At 36.6% G+C, this 26327-nt stretch overlaps 1 protein-coding gene across 2 annotated transcripts in view; it reads left to right on the top strand.

Moving 5' to 3' along the window:
• The first annotated feature begins 669 nt into the window (after nt 1-669).
• Nucleotides 670-26327, top strand: part of pAbp (poly(A) binding protein) — a 28731-nt gene continuing 3073 nt past the window's right edge. The window contains exons 1-9 of one of the 2 annotated variants that reach the window (XM_083127271.1): nt 670-1184; nt 6149-6342; nt 9040-9156; nt 11577-11738; nt 14868-14981; nt 17530-17724; nt 19546-19761; nt 20698-20962; nt 23531-23784. In XM_083127271.1, coding sequence (XP_082983397.1) covers nt 992-1184; nt 6149-6342; nt 9040-9156; nt 11577-11738; nt 14868-14981; nt 17530-17724; nt 19546-19761; nt 20698-20962; nt 23531-23784 — 1710 coding nt within the window. In that variant the 5' untranslated portion in view covers nt 670-991. Of the gene's footprint in view, nt 1185-6148; nt 6343-9039; nt 9157-11576; nt 11739-14867; nt 15006-17529; nt 17725-19545; nt 19762-20697; nt 20963-23530; nt 23785-26327 lie in introns of both variants that reach the window. The other variant, XM_083127270.1, reaches the window with a different exon arrangement.

Here is a 26327-nt window from a genome sequence, read left to right as displayed (position 1 = left end):
AATCAACATTTGCGCAGAAAACTTACCTTTTTTGGGGGGAAAAAAGTAGGGCACGGCAGTGTATTTTCTTGTTTTCTATTCTTCGACTTACTTATATCATGGCCTCGATTGCCTTTCATAGAAATAAAATATATTTTTAATTAAATCAAAAACAATTTGCTGTATTGAAAATCAGTGATAATCTTTACATGTTCTTCGTCCTTACTTTCAATTTTTTACCGTTATATTCGAAGTCAGTAAAACAGAAATACTACCTTCATAATATTAATAACCAAATGTTAGTTTGATTCTAGGAAAATAAATGAGTTTTTACTAAAAAGCGATAAATTTTCTAACCAGCGCCGAAGCGGCAAAAAGATCGAAGGCAAAGGATTTGGTCACGTGTGTGACGCAGCCAACAAGGCAGCAACGGTTGGAAGTTGCGCCATGCTTTGCTGTAATCTTGTCACAAAGAAGTAAATAACCAACTTGAAAATGGCATCATGTTAGCAGCCACCTGCAAGTTGAAAGATTGACAGAAACTAATTCACGATTAAATAAAATATCAGTTTAATCTTTGACGTCAATATGACTGTATTGTTTGCAAGCTTACATCGCACTATATTTCATCGAGGCATTGCTGCGTAGGAATATTGAGAGAAACCTATATATATCGCACTCGCCCTACTTTCACTGCCTCTTCCTCGTACAGAGTAGGGTATGTTCATGTGTGGTTGTGTGTCTCCTATATAGGTCACACAACCCACCTACATTTCGTGATATAAATATTAAAAAAAACAAAAAAAATCACAAAAGTTCTAAAATCCAAAAAAAATCGTAAAAATTGAAAAACAGAAAATATCTTGGAAGAAGTGTGATTGTGTGTGTTCGTCGTGCGGTTCAACGTAGGCCTAACGATAGTTTTGCGAGTTGCCAAGAGGCTTATTCCAGAAGATATAAAATATTCCAACGTATTTTGTAGTGTTTCTCGTGATAATTACAATACATCAAGATGAATCCAGGAGGTCCAAATTATCCTATGGCCTCACTTTATGTTGGGGACCTGCATTCAGATGTGACGGAGGCCATGCTTTTCGAGAAGTTCTCTACAGCAGGTCCTGTGCTTTCCATCCGAGTCTGTAGAGATATGGTTACCAGAAGATCTTTGGGATATGCTTATGTCAACTTTCAACAACCAGCAGACGGTAAGTATTATCCCATTTACAGTTTCATATTTTCATAGTGATAGCATACAAATCACCTGCTGTCAATTTTCACTTCCTGTCTTAAGAAGTGTAGCCCTTACTATTATTAAAATGAGTAGTTTCTAAGCACACACCTCAAATGTAAGTACATAGTAACCACGAATTTGTATTTTGTTGCATTTTGAGCTATCAGTACCACGTGTCAAGTTCTATTGCAAGCTTCTTACTCTGCCAAATGGTGCTTGGACATTTTTTGTTAATAGAAACCGTGAGAGCGCGGCTGTTTTAATAGTGGCTATGGTTGAATTTAACCTTATCAGAGTTGTTTGATTTCTCTTCCGTTTAACTTTGTAAGACTGCAGAATATGGGCTGCTTAGAAGGAACGCGGTTCATAATTTTTTGGTAACGTTTTGTTAGTAATCGGGAAAAGTAAGTTTCAAGGTGCGGAAAATTTTTTTCATGAAAAAAACAACAACAGGAAAACGTGTCCAGGTTGGGCGGTATTGAAATCGTAGCAACGAAGGAAAAGGCACATTCCTGCACAAATCTAGTGAAAGCAAAAAATGCCTATGTTGTTAGGTAGCTAGGTTTAGTTCTCTTAGCCTAAATAATAATTAGTCATTTTATTTATGCTAATGAAACCTAATCTAAGGCCTAACCTAACCCTGTAGGCATTCCTCGAAGAAATAATGAAAGAAACTGTGCGTAAATAATATGGACACCAACGAATGGAGAAATGCATTGCTTTTAGTAGCAGGAAAAACATTTTTCATTGTATTTATGCTGTTGGAACCCAACCTAACAGGCCTAACCTAACCTTGTAAGCATTCCTCGTCTGAAATAATGAAAGAAACTGTGAGTGGAATCTGGAGCGACAAATCAACTCGAATGCTGCAAAATGAAGGGTCTCACTTATCACAAAACACTTGAGCGCGTAAACAATATGGATGCGAACAAATGGAGAAATGCATTGCTTTTAGTAGCAGGAAAAACACTTTTTAGGTGCAATAATATAATAGTAATCGGAAAAGTAACACCGGAAAATGGAAGTAGAAGGTACGTACTTTCAGGGGATATAGTTCAAGGCTTTTTACACGAAAACAAACTCAATTTTTCACAGAGTGCTTTTTTTATTACTTTCTTCGCTTCCGGAACACACAATATGGCGGGCACCAGTTTCTGTAGCATTGTCGAAGTTCTGCGAGGTATTTTCTTTCGTGGAAACTGAAAACTTCACCATAGAATGTTTCAGAACAAGAAATAATCACTTTTTATGTAAGGAACTTGCATTTTCTATAAAGTGCCAACATTATACCATTGGTTTCCATTATGTACCTGCAGATGGCGCGAGCGTCGAAAGTCTCGCAGTCTCGCCAGTGTTTCCAACTAGCCTTTTTTGAAGACTTTTTCCTTTTTTTTTAACTATGCTTACCTAACGTAACCCAACCTTGCTGGAAATGGTCCGTGGGGCTGTCGTGAATGTTTTTTGAGGCTATCAGTCAAAGGTTTGTGGGGCTATCCGTCAATGGTTGTTTGGGGCTATCCGTCAATGGCTTGTGATGACATAATGAACAAGAAAGTAGATATTTTTTGGTGAAGAAGGTTGAAACAGTGCATACCCACCCCAAATCGACAAAACACAAGCACGATGCGTGATGATCCATGACGAGTGCATGAAATATTGTCTGTTACCCAAGCAGAACAAATAAGACAAATAATGACTAGTAATATAAAAAGTTGATTCTATTTTATGGAAAAATAACTTCACCTTTAAGAATCTTCCGCAATGCAGAATATTTATTTATTTATTTATTTCGTCTTCTTTTACATGGCGAAGTTAAGGCTGTGGAGCCTTTTCTTCCACTTGACCATGTTTACAAAAAAAATTGAATATGAAAATAATTAACATATTAAAAAAAAAAAGTAAGTATCAATGCTAAAATGAACTAAATAAACTAGTGAGAGGTGTTGCATATTTACCCAACCTTCTTCACCGAAAAATACGTAATATCATTTAGTCACCGGTGGAAATTGTACAGGAGTAATTTTACAATGCCGGGAATTTCTCAATTTTGTTTGAAATTTGGCATACTCACTAATTTGGCCCCCTAATCACGAATCTGGAGTTAAAATTTGGCACTCGCACGTGGAAATAGCAAAATAATCTAACTTAAGTTCTTATTTCTACACCCTCGATTTCCAAATTTCCCACAGATTCTGGACTCCGTCCCTGGGGTAATTGACCTACCGCCCCCAACTGCTAACGTGGCCCGGCCTCCGCTCCGGCTCCCCAGCTTTCTCTATAGAGTCCCTGTTAAAGGCATGTTAGAAATTGGCCTGATTCACCTGCCCTCAAATAAGCGCCAAATTTTAAGTGCAGATTCGTGATTACGAGGCCCAAATTAGTAAGTATCCCAAATTTCAAACAAATTGGATAAATTCCCTGTATTGTTAAATTATACCATTATACATTATGCATGGGTATAGTGGAACCACGAGCAAAACAACTTGCGCAGACCCACGACTCCTGTGCAGCGTACCCCCGCGAGTAGGGGAGGGGGGAGAGTGGACCATGCTTCCTTATGGCCCGAGGTGGAGGGAAGAAGGGAAAGCTGCGCGGGGACTTTTCGTCCCAAGGTTTTTTTCCTTGTGGTCGATCTATAGCTGATGGATAGCCCCACGAACCATTATGCACGGTAGCTGACAGATAGCCCCACGAACCATTTCCGATAAGGTTAGATTAGGTTTGGTTACGTTAGGCAAGCATAGTAAAAAAAAAAAAGGGGGGTTGAAACGCTGACAGGGGCTTACGTCATCTAACGTACGCAGCATCTGGTTGTCGTAAGGCAAGCAAATGAAAGCAATGGCAATTGAGTCTTGTGAGATATTTCTCTTGGAAAAATACATCATTTCCCGGTCAAATATTTTCCACAATAAGAGAAAATACCTCGACGAACGTTATAAACCTTTGAGAAACTAATTTCCGTAAGTAGTTGCTTGTGTAAAATTGAAGAAATGTGTGTCCGATGTATGAGACTGTTACCGATTTCTTAATTTTTACAGAAGAAACTACTTTCAGTAATAAGTTCCTGTAGCATTGTCTAACATCTGGAAGGTGTTGTGTGATGTGGGAATGTATCGTAGCGGAAATTCATGTTCTTTGTTGAAAATTAATTCTCGGACTGACAATAGCCTTCGGCACGTACACCTTCATACATCATCACACGTCGTGTTTGTGTTGCGTTCATGTTCATTAGGTATCCAGTGTTTTGAACTGTCTGTGTTTGCAACGAAAGTTAGAAACATTACGTGTTGTGGATGCGTGGTGAAATTCGTATCTGGTGTGGAAGATCCAGTGGATTTTTAAATTTTGATTGTGAAGAAAGGAAAGGAATGTCGAAAATGTGACAGTGAATGTAAGCTACTCGTTAGAAGGAATGGGCTGTGGGTGTATGCCTAATATGACATCTCGTGGATGTGTGGTGGCGAAATTCAGGTAATTTTTCCGTATCCTGGAAACGGATTTCTTCAAATTTAAAAGTTTGGGGCTCATTTGGGGGCAGGTGACTCCAGCTAATTTCTAACATGCCTTTAACAGGGACTATATAGAGAAAGTATAGGGTAGTCTGAGGGGAGGCAGGGCAGCGGGCGGTAGGTCAATTACCCCAGGAACGAAGCCAGGAATCGGTGGGAAATTTGGACTAAAAAATTTCAAACAAAAATAGTTTTTTATTTTAAATTTCCCACCGATTCTGGGACGGATAGCCCCCAAAACCATTCACAGGTAGCATCACGAAACATTACAATTTTCTTCGTAAAACGATGTGAAAAAGTTTAAAAAAAAATAGATGATGAGCTTTGTTCATGGGTGTTTCTTGGGGTCTGAAGGTTGAAACACTGCGTAATGAATGAAATCTACAAAAAACAAGCACGACGTGTGATTATGTAGGAAGGTGTATGAGCCATATTGCGTGTCAGGCAAGCGAAAAGAGTATGAGAAAGAAGTACTCATGATGTGAAAAATTGCAATTACTTTGATCAAAAAATACACCTTAAGGAATGTTCCGCGAAGCAGATAGGTAAGTACAAATGTCAAAAATTGACAAAACTAAGAAGTTATAGGTGTCCGACTGATAGTAAATTTTTACCGAAGAAATCTGTCCAATGAATAGTAAATTAGTACCTCAATCTTACCATTATTGGGGAGAAGCAGCCAGGTACCATATTATTCGATGTGCTTTTTTTTTCCGAAACTGTTCCACTTAATGGGCTCTGTTTCCAGTTGTGCAAGTCTTATGTTGATTGTGCATTTTATACATGGGGCTAGGTCAGGTGTTCTTAGCATTTTACTTCCACCCTTGCATGCTTAGGGCGTTATCATTGATACATTTTAAGTATGGTAGGCTTGTTGACACCAGTATTTTCACTTCTCATTCATCTCTTGCATGTAAAGAAAATTGCTTATGCCAAGCACCTGAAAAAGCATGGTCACTCGTACAAACTAGTTCTTACAACTATTTCAGTATGATGATGCATTCCTTACATTCCTGTTATTAAACATTCCAGTCGTATCTGGTGACATTTCTACTTTGGTAGCAATTGATTATGGATAAATCTAGTATTGAATAAGCATATAATGTAGTACATGCAATGGAAATCTTAGATGTGCATGCAAATTACTTCGAACTGCCATTTTTCCACACTAATAATGTAGAGGTTGTTGGGGAAAGTTTGGAAGTGTGAAATTTCACATAAATTGTTGCAAAATTGTCCAGTTAAGGATGTGTTTGAACATTTGTCTCGTTTCTTGCCACATTATGCTACAAAGTTCCTGTACATGAAATAAAAACAGCGTAGTAATGAAAACACTGCTTTGTTATAAAAAGGCTATGGGGATCTTTGATGCCACTAGTGACTATGGTAATATAACACTTCTTTGGTAACAATCTGTTTCATTTTATAGCTGAACGTGCTCTGGACACTATGAATTTTGATCTTATCAAGGGACGCCCGATTCGAATAATGTGGTCTCAGAGGGATCCATCACTTCGAAAGTCAGGTGTGGGCAACGTGTTTATCAAGAACTTGGACAAAGGTATTGATAACAAGGCTATGTATGACACATTCTCGGCCTTTGGAAATATTTTGAGCTGCAAGGTAAGTTGTTTGCTTTGTATTTTGTTTTATTTTTCCGGTATGATTGCACAATATAGAGAATGTCTACAATTCCTTTCTTACTACTTATACTCACTAAATATGCAGTCCTGGTAATGTATCTGGAGTTAAGATTTGGGGGTCACGTGTAAAAATTGTACACTTACGTCTGTCTATATATGTTGCAAAATTAAGTTCTTAATTACCGTAATAATTCTCCATGCATAAACATAACAACTATGTTTGATGGGCCCAAGTTCCTTTTGTTTTATTGCGATTTCATCATGCTACGAATGAAATTTTTACATGGTTTGATTTCGATGTACGTCTGTGAACACATACTGCAGAGTTTTAGTGATTACTTAAGGTTTTGGTCAATATATGCTTTTGTGGTTAGGTTTGGTTCCCTTTGCTATAAAATAGTCCCTAAATGTATTCTACTAGGGTTCCGATTTACTTCTATATTCATTCCCACGCTTCTACGATATTTACTGTCGCTTGTCGACTGAGAATATCTTGGCCATGAGAACTGCGTAAGGTAATTGTCAATTTTTTTTTTTTCAACATAAATAACTTTTTTTTAGTCCAAACAGTGCTCATTACTCTAAGGAAGGTTCAAATGTCGTGTGACAATGATTTCCAAAATTCTACGATAATTAGTCTTTGTGCTGGAGAAATCATAAAACAATCTGAACCGTTACCTTTGATGGTATGAACAAGTGACGTTCGGCATTTGTTTGGCTGTCTACAGTGTTGCCACACTGTTCCTTCATTACTTGCAGAGCATTAGTTGTTGCTTCGTTACTTGAAGATCAATCATCGTTGAAGCATGGCATTGTGGACTTTGACTAGAGGTAGGTTTGGCAACAGTGGTGTTCGAGCGTTCTTCTAGAAAAATGGCATTTTGCGCAGTGAGGAAGCTAGTGCTACAAAACTTACATTTTGTGACAATGTGCTCATTGGGAAAATATTTAACCCCTTAAGTGGGTGTTTCGATTTTATAAATTGAGTTACAAGTGGGTAACCCGATCTGTGTTTGGGGTTGCAATGTGTAACGTTAAGCAGGTTGCCCGAGCTAGGTTCGGGCAGGAAAGTTTATTCCACCTTCAGATTGGGTCACGCGAATTGTTCTCTGGAATTGTTGTGTACACTATGCGGAATCCGATGTGCAGTTGTTTTTGAGATAGAGAGTAAGAGTGTGTGTGTGTAACTTAAACCTAAATGGGAATTGAAACTACTGCACACTTAATTTAAAGTAAACTGTCCAACTACATTGTCAAGGGGAGGGAGAGAGAAAGAGAGAGGGAGGGAGAGTGTAACTTAAACCTAAATGGATATTGAAACTACTGCACACATAATTTAAAGTAAATTGTATGTTGAATCTTAGACTCCAGTGCAGCGAGCCCCCAGTCCGCCCCTGTTACAGAGGGCACATGACTCTGGACAACATTATAACATTACACGTCTTGTAAATGAGAGAAAGGTGAATGAACACACAAACATTCAAGCAAACTGTACAAAACGAAATGTATCTAAGTATGTACTACTGTATATCCATTTAAAGAAAATAATTCCCCACTACGGGAACATTGACTGGATCTGAAATGCACAAAAAGCCGCCAAATTCAACTCTGGCTCCCTGCTTAAGGGGTTAACTGATATCCCCACGAAACTATTTCCAGTAAGGTTAGGGTAAGAAACTATCTTCAAGTTATCAACTATCATTATTATTGGGTATATTAACTAATTTTGGCCTCCTAATCAGTACACGAACTATGCACGGGTAGCCCCACAAACCATTTCCGATAAGGTTAGGTTAGGTAAGCATAGTTAAAATTTTGTTTGCAAAAATATGCGATAAAGCTGTAAAAAGAAAATCCACTTACATCGGCTTTTTTCCTGATTTCCAGACATGACCCCCTCATTTCAACAATAGATTAGAAGGTCAAATTTAGTTAGTATACCAAATATTAACTAAATTGGAGACATTCTCTATATTCTACATTCACTCTATTTTTCCTTAAGAATTTCAACACAATGGCGTGCAAAATAGTTGGTTCTCTTTGATTGCTGATGGGTTTTCAAAAAGTTTTGAAATCTATATTATAGGAACTAACGTGTTGTTAAAACTTCGTTTACTTTTTGTGCTTGTTAGTTACTGCTTTATGTAAATTTCCATTTAATATGTTTTGAAATTTGTTTAGTTACTGACAGGGGTAGTAAAATACAGGTTACCATGGTGCCTGAATTTTTTAAATTAACTTCGAATTTTTGTTAACCAGTTGAACATTTTTTGGAAAGCCACTCCGGCTCCAGAATTAATTACTTTTAATCCAATATTGTATTAATACATTAATTAAATGTTTTAACATCACAATTCATAGGTTCCCTTAGTAGCATTCATGGCTTTCTTAGCCTGTATTAAAAAAAAAAATACTGCTTCTGGGGAAAAGGAGCGGACCTTGAATTTGTTTTAGTCTACCCCTGCTTTCTCAGACCCATTGTTAGTATAAACTGCTTATTCTGTTCTTACAAATAGCAGATTTTTCACAAACTTCTCTGTTGTATCAATTCAAGCGTGGTCAAGAATAGTGACCTTATCTACTCACTAAACAGCATCCAGCAATCTGAAAATTGACCTTTTTTTGTGTGCTTCACATCTGTTACGTTTGTAGTTACTTACCATGAAAATCCTTGCAGGTGGCAACAGATGAAACTGGAAACTCCAAAGGGTATGGATTTGTGCATTTTGAGACTGAAGAAGCAGCCAACAAATCTATTGAAAAAGTGAACGGGATGTTGTTGAATGGCAAGAAGGTGAGTGAAGTTTAAAGCAAGATTATTATTTGTGATACAAAGAAGTGGAATCTGTTAAATTCAGAAATTTATATTTTTGTCATTGTCTTGTGAAATTTATTAATCTGCTTACTGTGTATAATTTTATGTGGCACATGTTTAGTTTCCAGAGTCCTATTGTCTTTGCTGTTAGTAAACTGTCTTAAGACTGTTTACTAACAGCTAATACAAAGGATTGTTGTTTAGTGGCAAGGTTTAATGATGGAAATCCAAAATTTAACACTGGGGTGGTTGCATGGAAAAAAATGTTCGTCATTGGTCAGACTAATCACAATTGTGATCCATTGAATACTATCATTTTTACAGTGTTTGTCAAACTTGATCTGGTTTTAGAGTGAGAATGCCCTTTGTAAAGAATTCTGGTTCACTTAACAAAAAAAAGTTATTATATATTAAATGTTCCCAAACTATTGTGGTTCACTGAAATGTGAGCGAGCCCTATAAAAAGTCAACAATGGATAATTTTCATATAATGGCTGAACATTTTAACCGGACGCCTAAATTTTCAAATTCAGTTCAAGGCGGTGCATTTTTTTAATATTTTGACTTTGCTTATGGAAATTTCCATAGCTTTTTTTTTAAATGACAGTACTGTTTGTGTGTTTTCTGTATCATGTATCATTACCACATCAGAATAATAAACATGCCATAAATTTTTTCATTGTTGCTAACCAGGATTTTGATATCTGGAGCAATATGGTAGGGAGTGCCATATATTAGAATGCATTGCATAGTTATTCATTCTGTTACCAGTAGAGCCTTCTTTAGGAAATCCTCTCATGTGCAAGGATTAAATGTAGCATTTTAAAGATCTACACAGCTTCGTTATATAAATCAATTTTGCTTTAGAATTTTTAATTTCATGCAATATAATTTAATTACAAAATCCATTTCTTCCCACCTTACTCTTTGTGTTTTTTGGAGATGAGACAGATTAATCAGTACACTATCGGTATCATCTCCCGATAAAATTGCAGATCATTTAATGATCCAATTTATCTATAAATATCTTGTTATTTAGTCCAAAGCTCTGCCATTTTGTTAATTTTTATGTATACTTTCTAGACCTCGGATTTTTAGGTTCTAAAAAGTGTGCTTTTAAGTTCCTAAAATAGGCTCTAAAATTCCTAAAATAGGCTCGAAAAATCTTAAAATTAGGCTCGAAAAATCCTGAAGTAGGAAGGTACAAAATTCGTGAAAGTTACTAATTAGGTAGAATTGTTAAAAAAAAACTTATAAGAACCGTATTTATATATGACAGCCAAATGTTAATTTTCTAACCAAATTTTAATTTGTATGAATCATTTATAAAATTATCCAAATTATTGTATTACTATACATGTGCTGTTAGCAAAAGTTCCTTGTTGGTTTGAAAATGAATTACGTATGTATAATTTGCTGCACAATATCAGATGGGAATTTTGCACGAATTTAAAAAGTACAAGCAGATGTTTTATTTTATCTTTTAATTAATTTTCAACTCGAATATAGTCAGTGGTGAAAATTTGAATGCTGAAACCTTACTTCGCAAGGAATGAATGTCACAAAAGACTGAACTGACGCGGAAGTGAGCAAAACCACGTGAATTAGAAGTATGCACTTTGGACTGTGCAAACAATAGAGGCGATTGGATGCCAAAATGTGGGAGGGGGGGCAGCAAGGACAGGAGACAAGGCTTATAATTAAGGGTTCATAATTTTGGGGGGGGGCGAGAAATATGGGGAAACTGCCCCTTTTAATCACAGCCATTATGTGCAGGTAACAGTGGCGTCAGACATTTTGTTTAGAGACTTGAAAAACAACTTAGACTTGGGAGAGTTGGGGGAAACCTGTTTCAAACAGTTATTGAATTGATTTGTTACCAAACAGGGAATTCTTCTGAGATATGTGAAAATCCTGTAAAACCTAAAAAAGATATAACAAGGTTTATTTTAGGCACTATAAAACGTCATCAGTTGTTGTATTTTTTAATGAAACACTGACATAACTTATTTCTTATTTACCTGCAAAGGAAAATATAGGTTAACGACCTAATAATCTCTATACCCAATTTTTTTTTAAAAAAAGTTGATGTCTATTTGTGCAAATATGAAACTTGTTTTGCACTGAAACACACATTTATAAAAAAGGTTAATGATCCGTTCAGGTTCTGCAATGGCTATTTGGAATTCTATATTGGATCATGCAAATTTTATGTCATTAATTTATCGGTATCGGCCAAAATTTCATATCTGCCCATCCCAAGTGTTTTTTTAATAATTTGAACGTATTTAGAATTGTCATGCTGCAAAAGAGAATTTAAAATGAATCCAAGGTACAGACTGGCATTTGCATCTAGAATGTCCTATGTCAAGTAAATAACTTTGTATTTGTTTCTGTAGGTGTATGTTGGCAAATTCATTCCTCGTAAAGAGCGCGAGAAAGAACTTGGAGAGAAAGCCAAGCGATTCACAAATGTTTACATCAAGAACTTTGCAGATGACCTTGATGATGAGAGACTTCGTGAAATGTTTGAAAAATACGGGAGAATCACAAGCCACAAGGTAAGTTCTAATGTTGGTAACATAGATTTGTAATTAATGCAGTGAAATGTAATACTCCCTTATCTGCAAGTGTGGTATTAATGATCCTCTCGGGAAATTATTGTGTTGCTGCTTAACATGCTTCATTCTTAGTTTTGCAGCCTGTTTTATTATTGTGATGCTCCTTGGTGCCAATTACTGCAATAAAGGAGTCCAAGAGTGGTACTTGTTGATGTTTTTTCGTGCATGAAGTGCACATCATGTGCTGTTCCGTTGCATTGATTTTTGTGTCAAGGCTAGAGTCCAAATACAATTAAAATCAGCTTCCTGTACCTTACCATCAGACGTAGACACAAATGATTCGTAACCACATTTGCAACGTCATTCTGCTACTTCCAGTGTCTGTGACATGACACTATGCTTTTAAAACTACAAGGTTCTCAATATTAGATAAAGTTTTATGTTCACAGATGCATATCCATTTATTTATATATATATAGGTTTACAAACCACATACAGATAGATAATCCGTTGCTTCAGGTTAGCCTCTTACAGCTAGGAAAGATGGGAAAATCAGTAACAAGTAGAGCACAGGGACATTCAAAATTAATGTTCTCTTTGCATCAATCTCACAAAATTTTATTACGTACCGTATTTACGTGTGTATAATGCGCACCCTGGTTTTTGATGGGGAAAAGTGACAAACAACTGTATCTTGTATATAATGCACAGTACAATCCAGTTTCAAGAAATGGCTTACCTAGTTGTAGGTTGTAAAGCTGTTGCTATGCCGATCAAGAGTAAATGATGACATACCTATTAAATGAGTCAGCTGTTGCAATGTGGACCAAGAGGAGAATATTATTATTTGGGCAGTAATGCATTTTAATTATTGTTGTTTTTTTTTTTTTTCCTTTCATCCAAAGTACCATAAGAATCCGTATGTTGCTTCATTTTGTGATGAGCTTATTTTAACTGCATTTCATATTAGTGTCACTATCTTGAATGGAATACTGTTGCCATATTCAGAAACTGCAGGATTTAAGCTTTGCAATGATAGATAACATGACAGGGTTCCGTAAACATGAGAAATCAATGCAGGTGTCAGAAAATCATGGAATGACCATGTACGGTTTCATGTTGGCTGTCCGAATTATTCCGTGCATAATATGCACCACAGTTTTTGGGGGCAAACATTTTGGAAAAAAGTGCATGTTATACATGAGTAAATAAATATGGTAATTAGTTCCATATTTTTACCATTCAGAAAGAAGGAAAACTCTTAAAACTGAAAAATCATTCTTGCATTCTCTTTAGCGTTATCGCTTTCCTTTTGATTCTCCATCTTCTCTTGTTTTCGAACTTCCCATCATTAGGTAACTATATTCAAGCGGGTCCATTCACTTCCTTTGGCTAGTTGGAAATGTGACATCAACACTGACAGATTATGATGCAGTTCAGAATGAACAAGTTCAATTTCCTGCTCTACTGTGCCTCCCCGATGGCGCAGTGGTAGCGTCGTCACCTTGAAATCAACGGGTCCTGGGTTTGATACCCGGTGGAGGCACATAGTGGTTCGGATTCCACTTTAAACTGTAGGTCCAGTCCCGATTAGCCTTACTGTGCATAAAGTGGACTTAAAATACCAACTCAATGCAATGCTGCTTTACTGTCGAATTATAGTTGTCTGTGATATAATTAACAAAAGAAAAACCAATATCTCAGCAAATATCGAACCTTAAACTCTTAGGTTCATTACATGATCCTCAAGAAACTAGGTGCAGGCAACCAGCACATTCATGATCTCAAACCATTCACCCAAATAAAAGGCAAATGCATGGCTGGAGTTTTCGTGAAGAGTCTTCTCTTGTGTTTGAGAGAGTATTATGCGAGGAAGAAATTGCCGCCAGCAGGTCAGACATTGTAGCTAGACATCCACATCCAACCACGTAATTTCCATACAACCAACGTAGAGGTTGCAGAGGTAGCAATTACAATGCTTTCACCTCCCTCCACACCTTTGGTAGCCTAGATGTATCAGATGGGAGTGTGATTACATTGGCAGATTGTAAGAACCATTAATGAAAGAATTCAGCAGCACTTGACAGATGCAAGATGCGGCCAACCCACTGCTGGATTTGCCAAACATAAACTACAACCACAAAATCAGATTAGTGTATTTATCAGACACACAGCTCGCACTGATTTGCACAAAAATCAAGGAAATGCATCCAACTTCCTGTATGAATCTATTTGTTATTGCAGCTACCCTTTTCCGAAATGGATTAATTTTCTATTTTTTTGTATTTTAAAAGATGCCCTTGATTATTGAAAGAAAAGTACATATAAGGTATTTCGTGGTGGAAAGTCTGAGAATCTTGGGGAAATTTCAAGGGTTCATTCTGATTAACCCACTAACAGAACTTTCTTCTCCCAACTAGTCTCTCGTGGCATTTTGTAGACTGCAGCAAAGTATTGCTGCTTAAGTGTGTAAGAATACTGCTGGTGCTACAAATAAGTGTTTCACTAAAACTATTACACCCGTCTGCCAATAGTTTACTTATTAAAGTATTCATTTTGCATGTGAAGAGACTTCAGGCTATTTTGGTCAGAGCAATATCAGGTGATGCCGATATTAGCTCATGTATGTGTCTAAAAATTCCAGGAATGTAATAAATATTTTTAATAGTTTGAGTTAGTTTATCAACAACAGGGAGATTCAAAACTCCTTAGTGCTCCTCTATAAAATGTAGAGAGTTAGGCTGGGTAAAATTGATCATGATAGAAAACAGGTTAGGCCTAGGAGGAACCATATTGGTGTGTTCCAAGCAGACATCTACACCACCAATATGGCAAATGTCCTCTTGGAACACACCAATATGGTTCCTCTTAGACCTAACCTGTTTTCTGTCATGATCAGTTGTACCCAGCCTAACTCGTTTACATTTTATAAGGGGTGTTAAGGGACTTTTGAATCATCCTGTATATAGAAGAGGGAACTGATGCATGAAATTTTATTGGACTTTCTTTAATGAAATAAGTTTTCTGAGTGAAATGAACCCAGGTTCCTAATTTGTAGCACAAGGTAACTTATTGCAACTGTGAAAACCTACAGAAAGATGTCAATGTGATTTTTTTCGTTGCTTGTAGGTAATGATATCTGATGATGGTAAATCAAAGGGGTTTGGTTTTGTGGCATTCGAAGACCCAGAGGCTGCTGAGAGGGCAGTCGAGGAAATGCACGCAAAGGAATTTAATGGGAAGGTATGTGCCGGTGGTCTCCCTAGGGTAAGTTCTCGATTTGGCTTTTGACATGCAGCGGAACCTCCATTATACTTTTCTTCAGAGGGCTGGTGAATGCTTGGTGGTCACGTCACCATCCCACCACTGACTGTTCCAGGTTCAACTCCCAGACTGGGCATGAGTGTTCTTCTGTGTGTCCCTTCATGAATTTCATTTAATCATCATTCATCCTCATTGTCGTGATTTGCCAAAAGTAGCAGAAAGGTGATGGAAAATGGGAAAAATGTATCTTTAGAGGCCTGGAACTGGAAGGAGTTTTAATGCCGAAATTCCAAATCGTGGGGAATTGTTCTATATGCAACTGGTGTGTGAGAATGTAAAATAGAGGTTCTGCTGTAGATTGTAAAAATTGTAGATCGTAGCTAGTTATTTGATATCATGGCTTAAAAATGATTCAGCAATTAACCAATTCATTTTTGAAGATGGTTGTATATTTATTCAATTTTTCAATATTCCACACTGTTAATACGCATGTGGGTAAATATGTTTAGATAAAAAGAAACAGTGGTGAGTTTATGGCAGAGTGAATTATTAAATTGATATAACGATGAACATGTGTGCTGAGCATGTGATGATGTAAATATGGTTGGTACACGAGATAGAAAAGGTGTTCCTGCTCAGTGTTACTTTCTATTTAGGGACTTATCAATTCTCAAGGTCCGCTACCTTCATTATCATCCCATGTATGGTTTCTTTAATACAGGTTCCTAAGTAGAAGTAGCACAGCGAGGGATACAGTTTTTGCTTCGCCATAAACACTAGCAACTTCACCGCTATAATAATGTTGTTCTAAATAGTACCATGATTGTTTCAAATTCTGTGGATCTCTTGCTTTTTTACATATCAATAGATTAACAATCTTCTGAATTGACATTCAGGCCCCTTCTTAAATTACTTTTTCTATATTTAATCATAAATGTGTGCAAAAATAGCTACTTCTAATCCAGAAGTACAGTATATTTTTTGCATACAAACCCATAACAACAATGTAAATTAGTATTTCAGGGGAAAAAAAACTGCTAGATCCAGTCGAGTGGTCCCGGATTCACCCTTCACTGTTGGCGAAGTAATGCGAGAACAGTTAGGAACCTGCTTCAACATAAAGTAACTGATTGGTTTAGAGATTAGGTACAAGTAGCATGGAGATTGACACATTAAGAATGGTGGATAGTAATTCATGATTTTTTTTAAAATAAAATTATTATTTCAGGATCCTTTACAACAAGATGACTGGCCCATACTTGCAGTGGTGATATATATATAGACTACATAATTTTATGTAATAAGATGCCTAGAAATATTCATTCATCATAACAATTCAAAATCTAAATGTGTTTGTGTATATGTAATGCCACTCTACTTATATTTTTCAAATAATTATTTCACCGTCCTTGTTATTGAAGGACTTTTTAAAAAAATGAAGTTAATTTGTGTACAGAAATGATTGTGAAAGAACATTTATTGGTGAATATTTCAAATTCTTTCAGCACTAATGTGTAAGCAAAAGGAAAATATCATACATCATCTGAGCTAATTCACATGCTTTCAGTAAATTGTATGCAGACCTAAACACCCTTACCCAGACTGCATGAGCCTGTAACTTAATAGTTAGGTTATTTTGAAGGTCTCTAATCCCATTTTCACCAAAAATTGTCTTATTATTTTTAAATTTCTGAATCAGATAACACCCTTACTGATTTAGGGTAATGAGAATTTTCCGTCAAATGATCTGAAACATGTCTCGTACGTAGCTTCCTAAAATTGCAATTCCAGCAATTTTGTCAAATCTAGTTGGCCAACATTGGTGGTCCCCACTTTATAGAGTGGGTTGCATAAATATTACTAGATAAATTGTCGATCACTTTGTGCATTCACTTGCTTGTGCACACTGTGAAGTTCAAGGAATGAAACAAAATACTACAAAGCTGAGAACATATATACTGCATTGGTAAAATATTTTTAAAAGAAATTTAGGATGCAAGAGACAATGAAAATAGTAAGTACAATTTGCCTGGTAATACTTATGCATGCAATTTTTTTCTAAATGTTCACTTACAAACCAAATCATGCTACATTATTTCATTAGGTATTGACATCATCAGCATCATTTAGTACTATAAGTTGGTCATGTATTGTTTCATCATTTTTGTTTCATGGCTGGAATATAATACACATGTTCACATACTAGTGAATATATTTCGGCACACTTATTTTCTCGCACATAATATACAATTAGGCAGAATTTATTTAACTTGTTTCCTTGCATGAACTGAATTAAGTTTTACTCCAAACATTTGCAAAATTCCATTGTATTTTGAGGAAGAGAGATTATGAATCACTATGTGAAACATGTGTGTTTTTGTTTGTGTGTATTGTCAGCATGTATTCTGCAAAATTAAATACACCTTTCAAAGTATTCGCAAATGTATAGCACCAAATTTCGTACCAGATTAAATTCGAGTGTGTGTGCGAGGCCCACTGCATTGACAAAGTTTTTTCAAATTTTCAGCAACTGTATGTAGGCAGAGCTCAGAAGAAAGCTGAACGTCAACAAGAGCTCAAACGCAAGTTCGAACAATTGAAGATTGAACGCCTGAACCGCTACCAAGGAGTCAATCTGTATGTGAAGAACCTGGATGATACTATCGATGACGAGCGTCTGCGAAAGGAGTTTACCTCCTTCGGCACCATTACTAGTGCCAAGGTACGTAGTGCTTTGTATTGGTGTTCTTCCGTAGTTTCAGTTTCAATCTCTTTTCTTCTCACACCGAAGATGCTACTAAGTTAGCAAAAATTCTGAATTTTTTCATTGTTCGGTGAGCTTTTCCTTTCTCATTTTCATTTTTATTTAGCCCTTTTGGCCCTCCTTGCTTTTATCCAATTGTTGCAGAAAAGTGTATATGTATGTGCAATGACATGTTCTGAATGCATTTTTCACACTTGAAATCGCAAGGAGACTCAAATTTGGTATAATTTGCAGATGGTGGCCTTTTTAGGCAAATTTCAACACATTGTGTGCTTAAAAGAACTTAAAAGTACCATGGAAATTCAACATCCTTGTGTTTTAGCATGCATGTTTTCCTAAATTTTATTTTAAAGAAAAATATTCTACATGTTATACATGGTGCCGGTTCAAATCTGGGAACTTTTCTAACATTGGAAGCGGCCCCGGCGCCCACCCAGCATCGAATAATATGGGTACCTGGGGGGTAAAGGCGGTTAGGGGCATGATGCTGATCACATCACCCCCACTCATGACCGGATCAAGAAAGTGTGGGGCGTTACCCCCACACACCCTATATGCCTTGGTGGTGTTATGCACAGGGGAGCACTTTTTTTTTTTTTTTTACCTTTCTGTTATACATGGTATAATTCCAACAGCGACATGGATGACATGTATGGATGTTTTCACCTATTTGAGTTCTGGATCACCGAGCAATGTAGAGCAGTTTTGTCAGATTGAGCGCACATGTATCGTAACACGAGCTATAACATCAGTATTTGTTGCGGAAGAAATAATTGAAAATAACTTCCTCAAAAGTAGTTTTCAATGCATGGAACTCCTAAAACAGGCATAATCCATTTGACATGACAATTTTAAATACTAATTTAAAACCACAAGAAAGACATAATTTTTACATTTATTTGGCAGAAATGCATCTTAAAATGAAAACGTGAAATTTGGGAAAAATTACACTGAGAAATCGGTCCACTCAGCTCCATCAATGTAAAGCTGCTTCTCTCTCCTCAATAGTTGTTTTTTTTGTTATGTTTGTGATATGTTTTGTGAGCTGGAGTATTTTCATTGCATAGTGAATACTGGTACAGTGCAACCTAGATTTTACATTTTTCAGAGGTCCAAGCGGAAGAAACTTAAAAATGCAAGAAAACTTAACACCGAGGAAAATTTTATAACATTTTACTTTGTCGGGACCGTCAAGATTGAATGTATAATGCGGGAAAATGTGAAATCTACGAACGTAAAATCGGGTTTCCACTAAATACATCTGTAGTAGTCATATTTATAACTATTTTTCAACATTATGGAAAACTGCATTTAGAAATGTTGACTTTATTTGCACCGCAACAAAGTGAGATCTTAGTTTTTTGTTCAGTTCTATACAAAGATTCTGTGCTTTAAAAATGTGAAATGTTTGTTTTAGCAATTGTTGCTCAATTTCATGCCTTTTGTCTTGTGAACGCAAGACCAAGGTTTAAGTATTCATTTTTCCTTACTGGCTCCTTGACTGCAGCACTTTTTTTTTCTTAAGACAAAACTGATAAGTTATACAGTGGAACTTTGACGTTTTCCAGGGAACCAGTCTGAAAAAGGAAACTTAAAATGCAGGAAAATGTAAAATCAAATATTTTAAAAGTTGAGACCAAGATTCAATGTGTGATGTGGAAAAATGTAAAATCCAGGAATATTTGCGGTTCTACTCTATATTGTAATATGCGATGTTTATTTTGAACAGTGATGTTTTTTAAATTATTTACATAACTGACATTCATTTTCTACTTTCAGGTGATGCTTGAAGAAGGCCGTAGCAAAGGTTTTGGTTTTGTTTGTTTCTCTTCCCCCGAAGAGGCAACAAAGGCAGTTACTGAGATGAATGGAAGGATTGTTGGCGGCAAGCCATTGTATGTGGCTCTGGCCCAGCGCAAGGAAGATAGAAAAGCTCATCTTGCCTCCCAGTACATGCAGAGGATGGCCAATATGCGTATGCAACAGATGGGACAGGTGATTACTTCAATTTAATTTTGATGTATAATGGAATAATTGCAGGGTGTTTTTTGGGGGGAAAGGTGCTTAAGTCAGAGTTTTTCAATTCCTTTTATTTGAGTCACATTGAACCAGTTGAAGAAAATATGGGCAAACCTAAAGATTTTATATGGTGTACATCAAATCTGTAATGCTTGCTATTGAAAGAAGAAACAAATAACTGTCTGCTGTAAAATTCAGTTTTTTGACTTGTGTGCTTTTTCCCCAAACAATTATTCTATGCTGGTGACAATGTTGTGGAGCAATTATATCTCAAAATGGCATTGTTGTTCCTATAAATTGTTAGGTGAGACTATAGTTAAACAGCTTTCAATAGGCCTGAATTACTGAGTAACTGTTAGAGATAACCTTCATTGGATGGAAATTGTATAAATCTTTAGTACCTGAACTTTTCACCACAATCCTAAAGCAGCAGTGGTACAGCACTCTTGAACAATATTTTGGGTTTCCCAGATGGTGTAGTGTCAAGGTTCAATACCTGATTGGGGCAGTGGTTTGGATCCCACTTTAAAACAAACCCATGAACAAGATTTTCAAATATTTTTTACTATTTAACTTCTGTATATTAACTCTTTTTAACATGGCCTAACTTTGCTGGTAGTCGCAAATAATGTACTGTATATATTTGAAAATGGTCAATTCACGTTTCGTCAATTACATTTTCAATAAGAAAAATCTAGTACCATGTGTGTCTGTGTTTGCTAATAATGATCATTCATGATTTCAGTGGAATTTTCTGTTGGGTCATTCTTTGTAGTTGTGGTACATAAAGAACTATGGTTTCTAGAAAACAGTTTTTTCAACTACATAATACAAACAGGTTCCATTGTTAGTTTATTATTTGAAAAGTTGTTTATGCCAGTGTGCAGTTTTTCACGAGTCCTATCTTTGCAGATCTTCCAACCAGGAGGCGCTGGGTATTTTGTACCGACGATGCCGACACCTCAAAGATTTTATGGTCCGGCTCAGATGGCACAGATCAGAGCCACCCCGCGGTGGCCGGCTCAGCCACAAGTTCGTCCTTCAGGTCAGCCAACTGCAGCTACGGGTTTCCCAAGCATGCAGGCCCCTTTCCGGACAGCTCCAAGGGCACCAGCCTCTCAGCCAGGTGCAATCCGCAGTGCAATGTCTGCAAGACCAATCACTGGACAGCAGCCAGGTAAGGATCTTCCATTGAGAAGTGGAAATTGACTGTATTCCGACTTCTCTTTGATTTTAATTTAAATTTACGTTTTTATTGAAGTCAAATTTTCAGGAAATAGACAAACATGTCTTTACGTTCATTGTTTCAAAGAGTGAGCACACTAAATATAATAATAATTATACAGAAAATGTAACTAAGTGTTCTTAGCATAACAACACCTGTAAAATGTTCATTCAGTAAAAAGTAAATTTTTGCACACACTCATTACGGTTATTGTAACTGCGTTGCGTTAATATTTTGTGGGATATCCTTTCGATTTGATAACTGCCTCGATTCTTCGTGGCATCGAGTCCACCAAACATTTGAGATCTTCCGGTATTATCACTCTAAACAATGATTGGACGATGGCCTCTAACAGCTCCCTCTTGTTGCTGAGATTCCGACGTGCCACGAAAACTTTCAGCCTTGACCATAAGTTCTCAATCGGGTTGAGGTTGAACTGTTCCCGGGCCAAGGCAGAACAGTAATACCATGGTCCCTGAACCATCGCTGATTGATTCCAGCGGTGTGACACCTCGCGGCATCCTGCTGAAAGATGCACCGCTGAACGTTACCTCCAAACAAATCACGAATAGTGGGCAGCAATTTTACCTGTAAGACCAGTTCTTGGTATTTTTTGGCATTAATGTTGCCTTCTAACACTGCTAGGTGCCCAACACCATGCCTTGCCATGCTTCCCCACACCATGACACTGATAGGATGCTTCATAGTGGCGGTGGTGCACTCAGGTATCATGTCTTCACTTTTTCGGCGACGCACATACCTGATACCATCACTTCCAAAGATGCTGATCTTGCTTTCATCGCTTCAAATTACTTTACCCCAATCTTCTTGTGTCCACTCCCTGTGTGCTAACGCCCATTGCATATGCTTTTTCCTCTGCTTTTGGTTGAGATAAGGCTTCTTTCTTGCGACCCTCGCTCGTAAACCATTTTCACAAAGTTTTTGTCTGACTGTTCAGAAACTACTACTCCAGAAGTTCTCAAAATGTCATTAACATATTTTGCTGTACGCCGGCGATCTTGTAAAGAAAGGTGACAGATTATACAACAGTCTTGAGCAGTTAATTTTGGTTTCCTGCTACTTCTTGGAGCATTTTTTGTGTTCCCAGTTGCTTCATACTGCTTGCAAACCTTTCTAACGCCTGCCTTTGTATCACCACCACCCAAACTTTTTGCTATTTCTCCATAAGAATAACCTTCATTACAAAGTGTCACTGCCTTACTCCTTTTACTTGGTGACCAATCAGCTCGTTTTATTGTGTTAGGAGCCATTATTTGCAATTTCAGTATCACTTTTCAACTTGCTCCACTACACAGAATACCTAACGATGTTCTCTTCACAGAAGTCAGCTGCCAAGTGTTGTAAAGAGTGAAAACAAAGAGTTCAGTTGGTTGAAAATACCAATAACAATACTAATAAATATACCAATAATCAAACAACAATGCTCCAGTAAGGTGCGAGCGATTCTTGAGGTCAGCGAATGATGTACAACAATGATGCTCAAAGTTGATGTAATACACAGAATCGCACACAAGCATTCTGTTGGATGAAAATAACAATAACAATAATAATCAGGCTACAATAATGCACCAGATGCATTATTGAAGTTATTGAATGATGTAATTTAAATTGCTTAATTTTTCTATACAGGATATAGTTTTACATTCGAGCTATTCTAAAAAAATTAACATTTCACAAAAAGTGTCCAGAATTAATGCCACTACTGTAAATTTCATTAAAAACTGCACTTATTACACAAAATAAACATATCCCTTTCGAATTTTGCAGTTCATTTCGCATTATTTCATGACAAAACGGGGTAAGAAAATGCACCTCGCACCTTTTTGAAACATGAAAAATTTACATTACAATGTCTTATTTCATATTTCGTGTTTTTGTGACAAACGAAATATGCATGCCTCTAACGTTTGTTACTGTAACAGCAGTTAGGAAATAAAATAATGATGTCTGTTCTATATGAGGGTAAAAAATATATATTGATGTTCCTATTGTAAATTGTTCACATTATTTCTTCACTAACCCCTTATCAGTGAAGAATGAGTAAAATATCCATGTATTCTTCCTAGAATGTCCTTGCATTGATGTACAATACACATCATTTTTCTGTTTCATAACTGCTGTCACGGTAATAAAAGTCACACCATAGAGTTAGTAGTTTACCTTCGTGATCATTTTGCAATGCCGAAGCTTGAGGTTTTCGCTGCATGAGTGTGTGTTTGGAAACCTACATCTGGGCAACTGGCTCTGGTGTCATCACACTTAGCCCATCCACTGTTCAAAATAATCATTAATATTAATATGTAAGTATTGTACTGCAATATGTCAGTTTACCAGAAATTTACTTTAAAATGTTCAAGATTTGATCACAGAAGAAGAAAAATCTATTTATCTTATTCATCCAATGTGTAAATGTTCCTCTACCTCTGTTTAGTGTATTTAAAATGTGTATCTTAATTTGGAACACCCTGCATAATCTTAATTCTCTGATTTTCTTTTTAGTTGGAGCAGCAAACATGCAAACCCGACCAATGGGAGCTCCGACAGTGTCTGTTTCTGCTCAGGCACGCCCGAACTACAAGTACACCCCAACAATGCGGAATCCTCCCCAGCCGATGCCAGTCGCCCCCCAGCCGCAAGTGCAGCAGGCTGTGCACATCCAGGGGCAGGAGCCTCTGACCGCAACCATGTTGGCTGCTGCACCGCCTCAAGAACAGAAGCAGATGCTGGGAGAAAGACTCTTCCCGCTCATCCAGGTCAGTCTTTTCTCCTAAATTCTCATGAGCAGAGGATTTTATTTTGCTTCTTAAGGAATGTTTTTTTTTGTTTTTTTTTTGTAGAACTGACCTCTTTATTTTTTATAATAGATTACTTATTTATTTACTGGTTGATTGCATTGATTACAAGACGACAGTGTTACCACTATGCCATTCGGTAGGCACGTACACAAACTCGCGTTAGGTAAAAACAAATTAAACATTAAACTAGAGAATCATGCTGTACATGAACGTTCAGTGTGGTGAAAAAGTTACTAAGGTATAAAAAAAATTTGCATGGAGTGTAAACAAAGATGGATAAAGGACAGCTGTGGAGTTCCTTTAAAAGAATGTTCAATGTATATTGATGGTCTCTGCGGGTATTTACCAAATTGATAAAAGAACTACAAGTGTTTACGCATTACAGACAATTTATGGGGTTAAGTATGGTACATCAGGGTGTCTACCAGTCAGGAAATTATGTTTGTAATCAAGAATTTTTGCAATTTTTTTTTTGACAGTATAGTGAATTTACCTTGTTATATACCAGTACTGGGATTCATGATGAAGGTTGTGCAAATTACTCAAGTTTAATATATATATGTATACTATTAACTTAAGTTTTGCGAGTATTGAGGCAACTCCTGGGACATTTCGGGATGCAACTGCTCCCTTCCTCAGGCTGCTCACGTTTAGATTATGATTTATACATAATCCCGAAACGTAGGAGTTACCTCGATACTTGCACAACCTCAATACTCGCAAAATGTAAGTTAATATTATATATATATTCAGTACTGGTAAATTTGAATATTTGGAAATCTAAAATTATATTTAGTTATGGTTAAGATTTTTCACTTTATTTCTTACGAATTACATTCTCGTATCTGAAGTTCTGTAAAAATATTAAAGTAATGTGCCCATTCCCCATCTAGGATGAAGTCTAAAACTTTTAATTTTTGCTTGCAGTAATAATTAAAGAAAGTCTAAATCTCTTGTTACAGTACAGCTTCAGTTTTCATCTTAACCGGCCTTGTGGTAGGATTTTTTCATTGAATAAAAATATCTATTGCCTTTAATTTCCAATTATACGTAAGTAGGGATGATTAAATAAATGTTAAGGAAAAGGGAAAGAAAGGTGAAGAAAAAATCAAGGCCAAGGGCTGTTGTGCCACGGATTATTATTATTATTATCAGGTATGCCCAACATCTGGATATAATATTCAATAACCAAATGAAAGAGAAGATTTGAAATTTATGGTACAAGAAACTAGCCTACCTATTATTTGTATGATAAATTTCAAATATTTTTTTTTTTCATATGGACACAGCCAGATGTCAGGCACACCTGCTTCTACCCTCTTGACATGAGCAATGTTGCCAGTACACCTCGTAATTAAATAAAACATACTTTTTATGAATATACCATAATTAACCCCATCAATCTTCTGTAATGTGTAAAATGCTTAAAATAGTATAGTCTTTTATCAATTCGGTAAATATCCACGGCGACCATTGATATACATCAAAACTTTTTGCAAATGACTCCATAGCTGTGTTTTATCAGTTTGTTTTCACTTCATACAAAAACCTTTTTACAATTTATGTACAGTATGATTTTCTAGTTTAATGCTTAAAAAATATCCATATGGACGAAGTTAATACCTAGTGGAAGGTTCGTCACTATCACTTTTTGTACAAAAGTTACGTGTGTCCAAAGTCTTTCTTGCATAACTTTTTGGACACCCTGTACAAGAAATTGCAAATATGTGCCTCTTGGCTGCTACACAATGTCAAATTATTTAGCTAGTTCCAAAATATTGACATTATGAATCTGTAAACGCTGTAACTAACACTGCAAGTGAAATTGATTAGCCGCAATTGGTAAAAAAAAACAAAAAACTTCCATTTATAGAAGCCAGCTCTTTTTTTTGTAGTTCTAGGCAGGGGCCACCGAAATTAAGAACCTTTATTTAGGAGTTTTGCCTGTATTTGTACTTATCAATCCCAAGACACTTCTGTTGAAGTGCTCATTTATTCCTTGTGATTATTGCTAAATCATCAGTATATGCTACTACTACTTGTACTAAGGTGTTAAGTATTGCTCCTCCAGGATTGATGGGCAGTTGGCAAATTACTTCTTTTTTTTAGTGCTAAGTTAGAGTAGTTATAGAGTGCATCTCCTTGTCTTGGCCCCCTTGCACTTAGGTATTGTCCCTCACAGTCTGTAACGCCACAGAGAATACTTGTATTTATCTTTGTTTAAGCATCTTCTGACACCATGAGGTGGATGGAGCATGTTCCTAATTTTCACTGTAACTGTCCAGTGGTAAAAATGATACTGAAAACCAGTTTTCACTATTCAACTGCACTGGGCCTTATGATACAAACATGTGCATATTTCAAATGTAAAATTCAGATGTTTAAAGCTAAAACAAGGTAACTACTTAAATGTGCACACACACACACACACACGTTTGAAACTTTGTCCACTAGATAATGTGGAAGATTTGTTGTACTATTTTCCAGTTTTATCCCTGGGC

This window comes from Lepisma saccharinum, chromosome 8 (assembly GCF_977018435.1).
Source record: "Lepisma saccharinum chromosome 8, izLepSacc3.1, whole genome shotgun sequence".
Classification (NCBI taxonomy): Eukaryota; Metazoa; Arthropoda; class Insecta; order Zygentoma; family Lepismatidae; genus Lepisma; species Lepisma saccharinum.
Note: the sequence above shows the minus strand (reverse complement) of the source record. Positions and strands in the feature narration are given on the sequence as shown.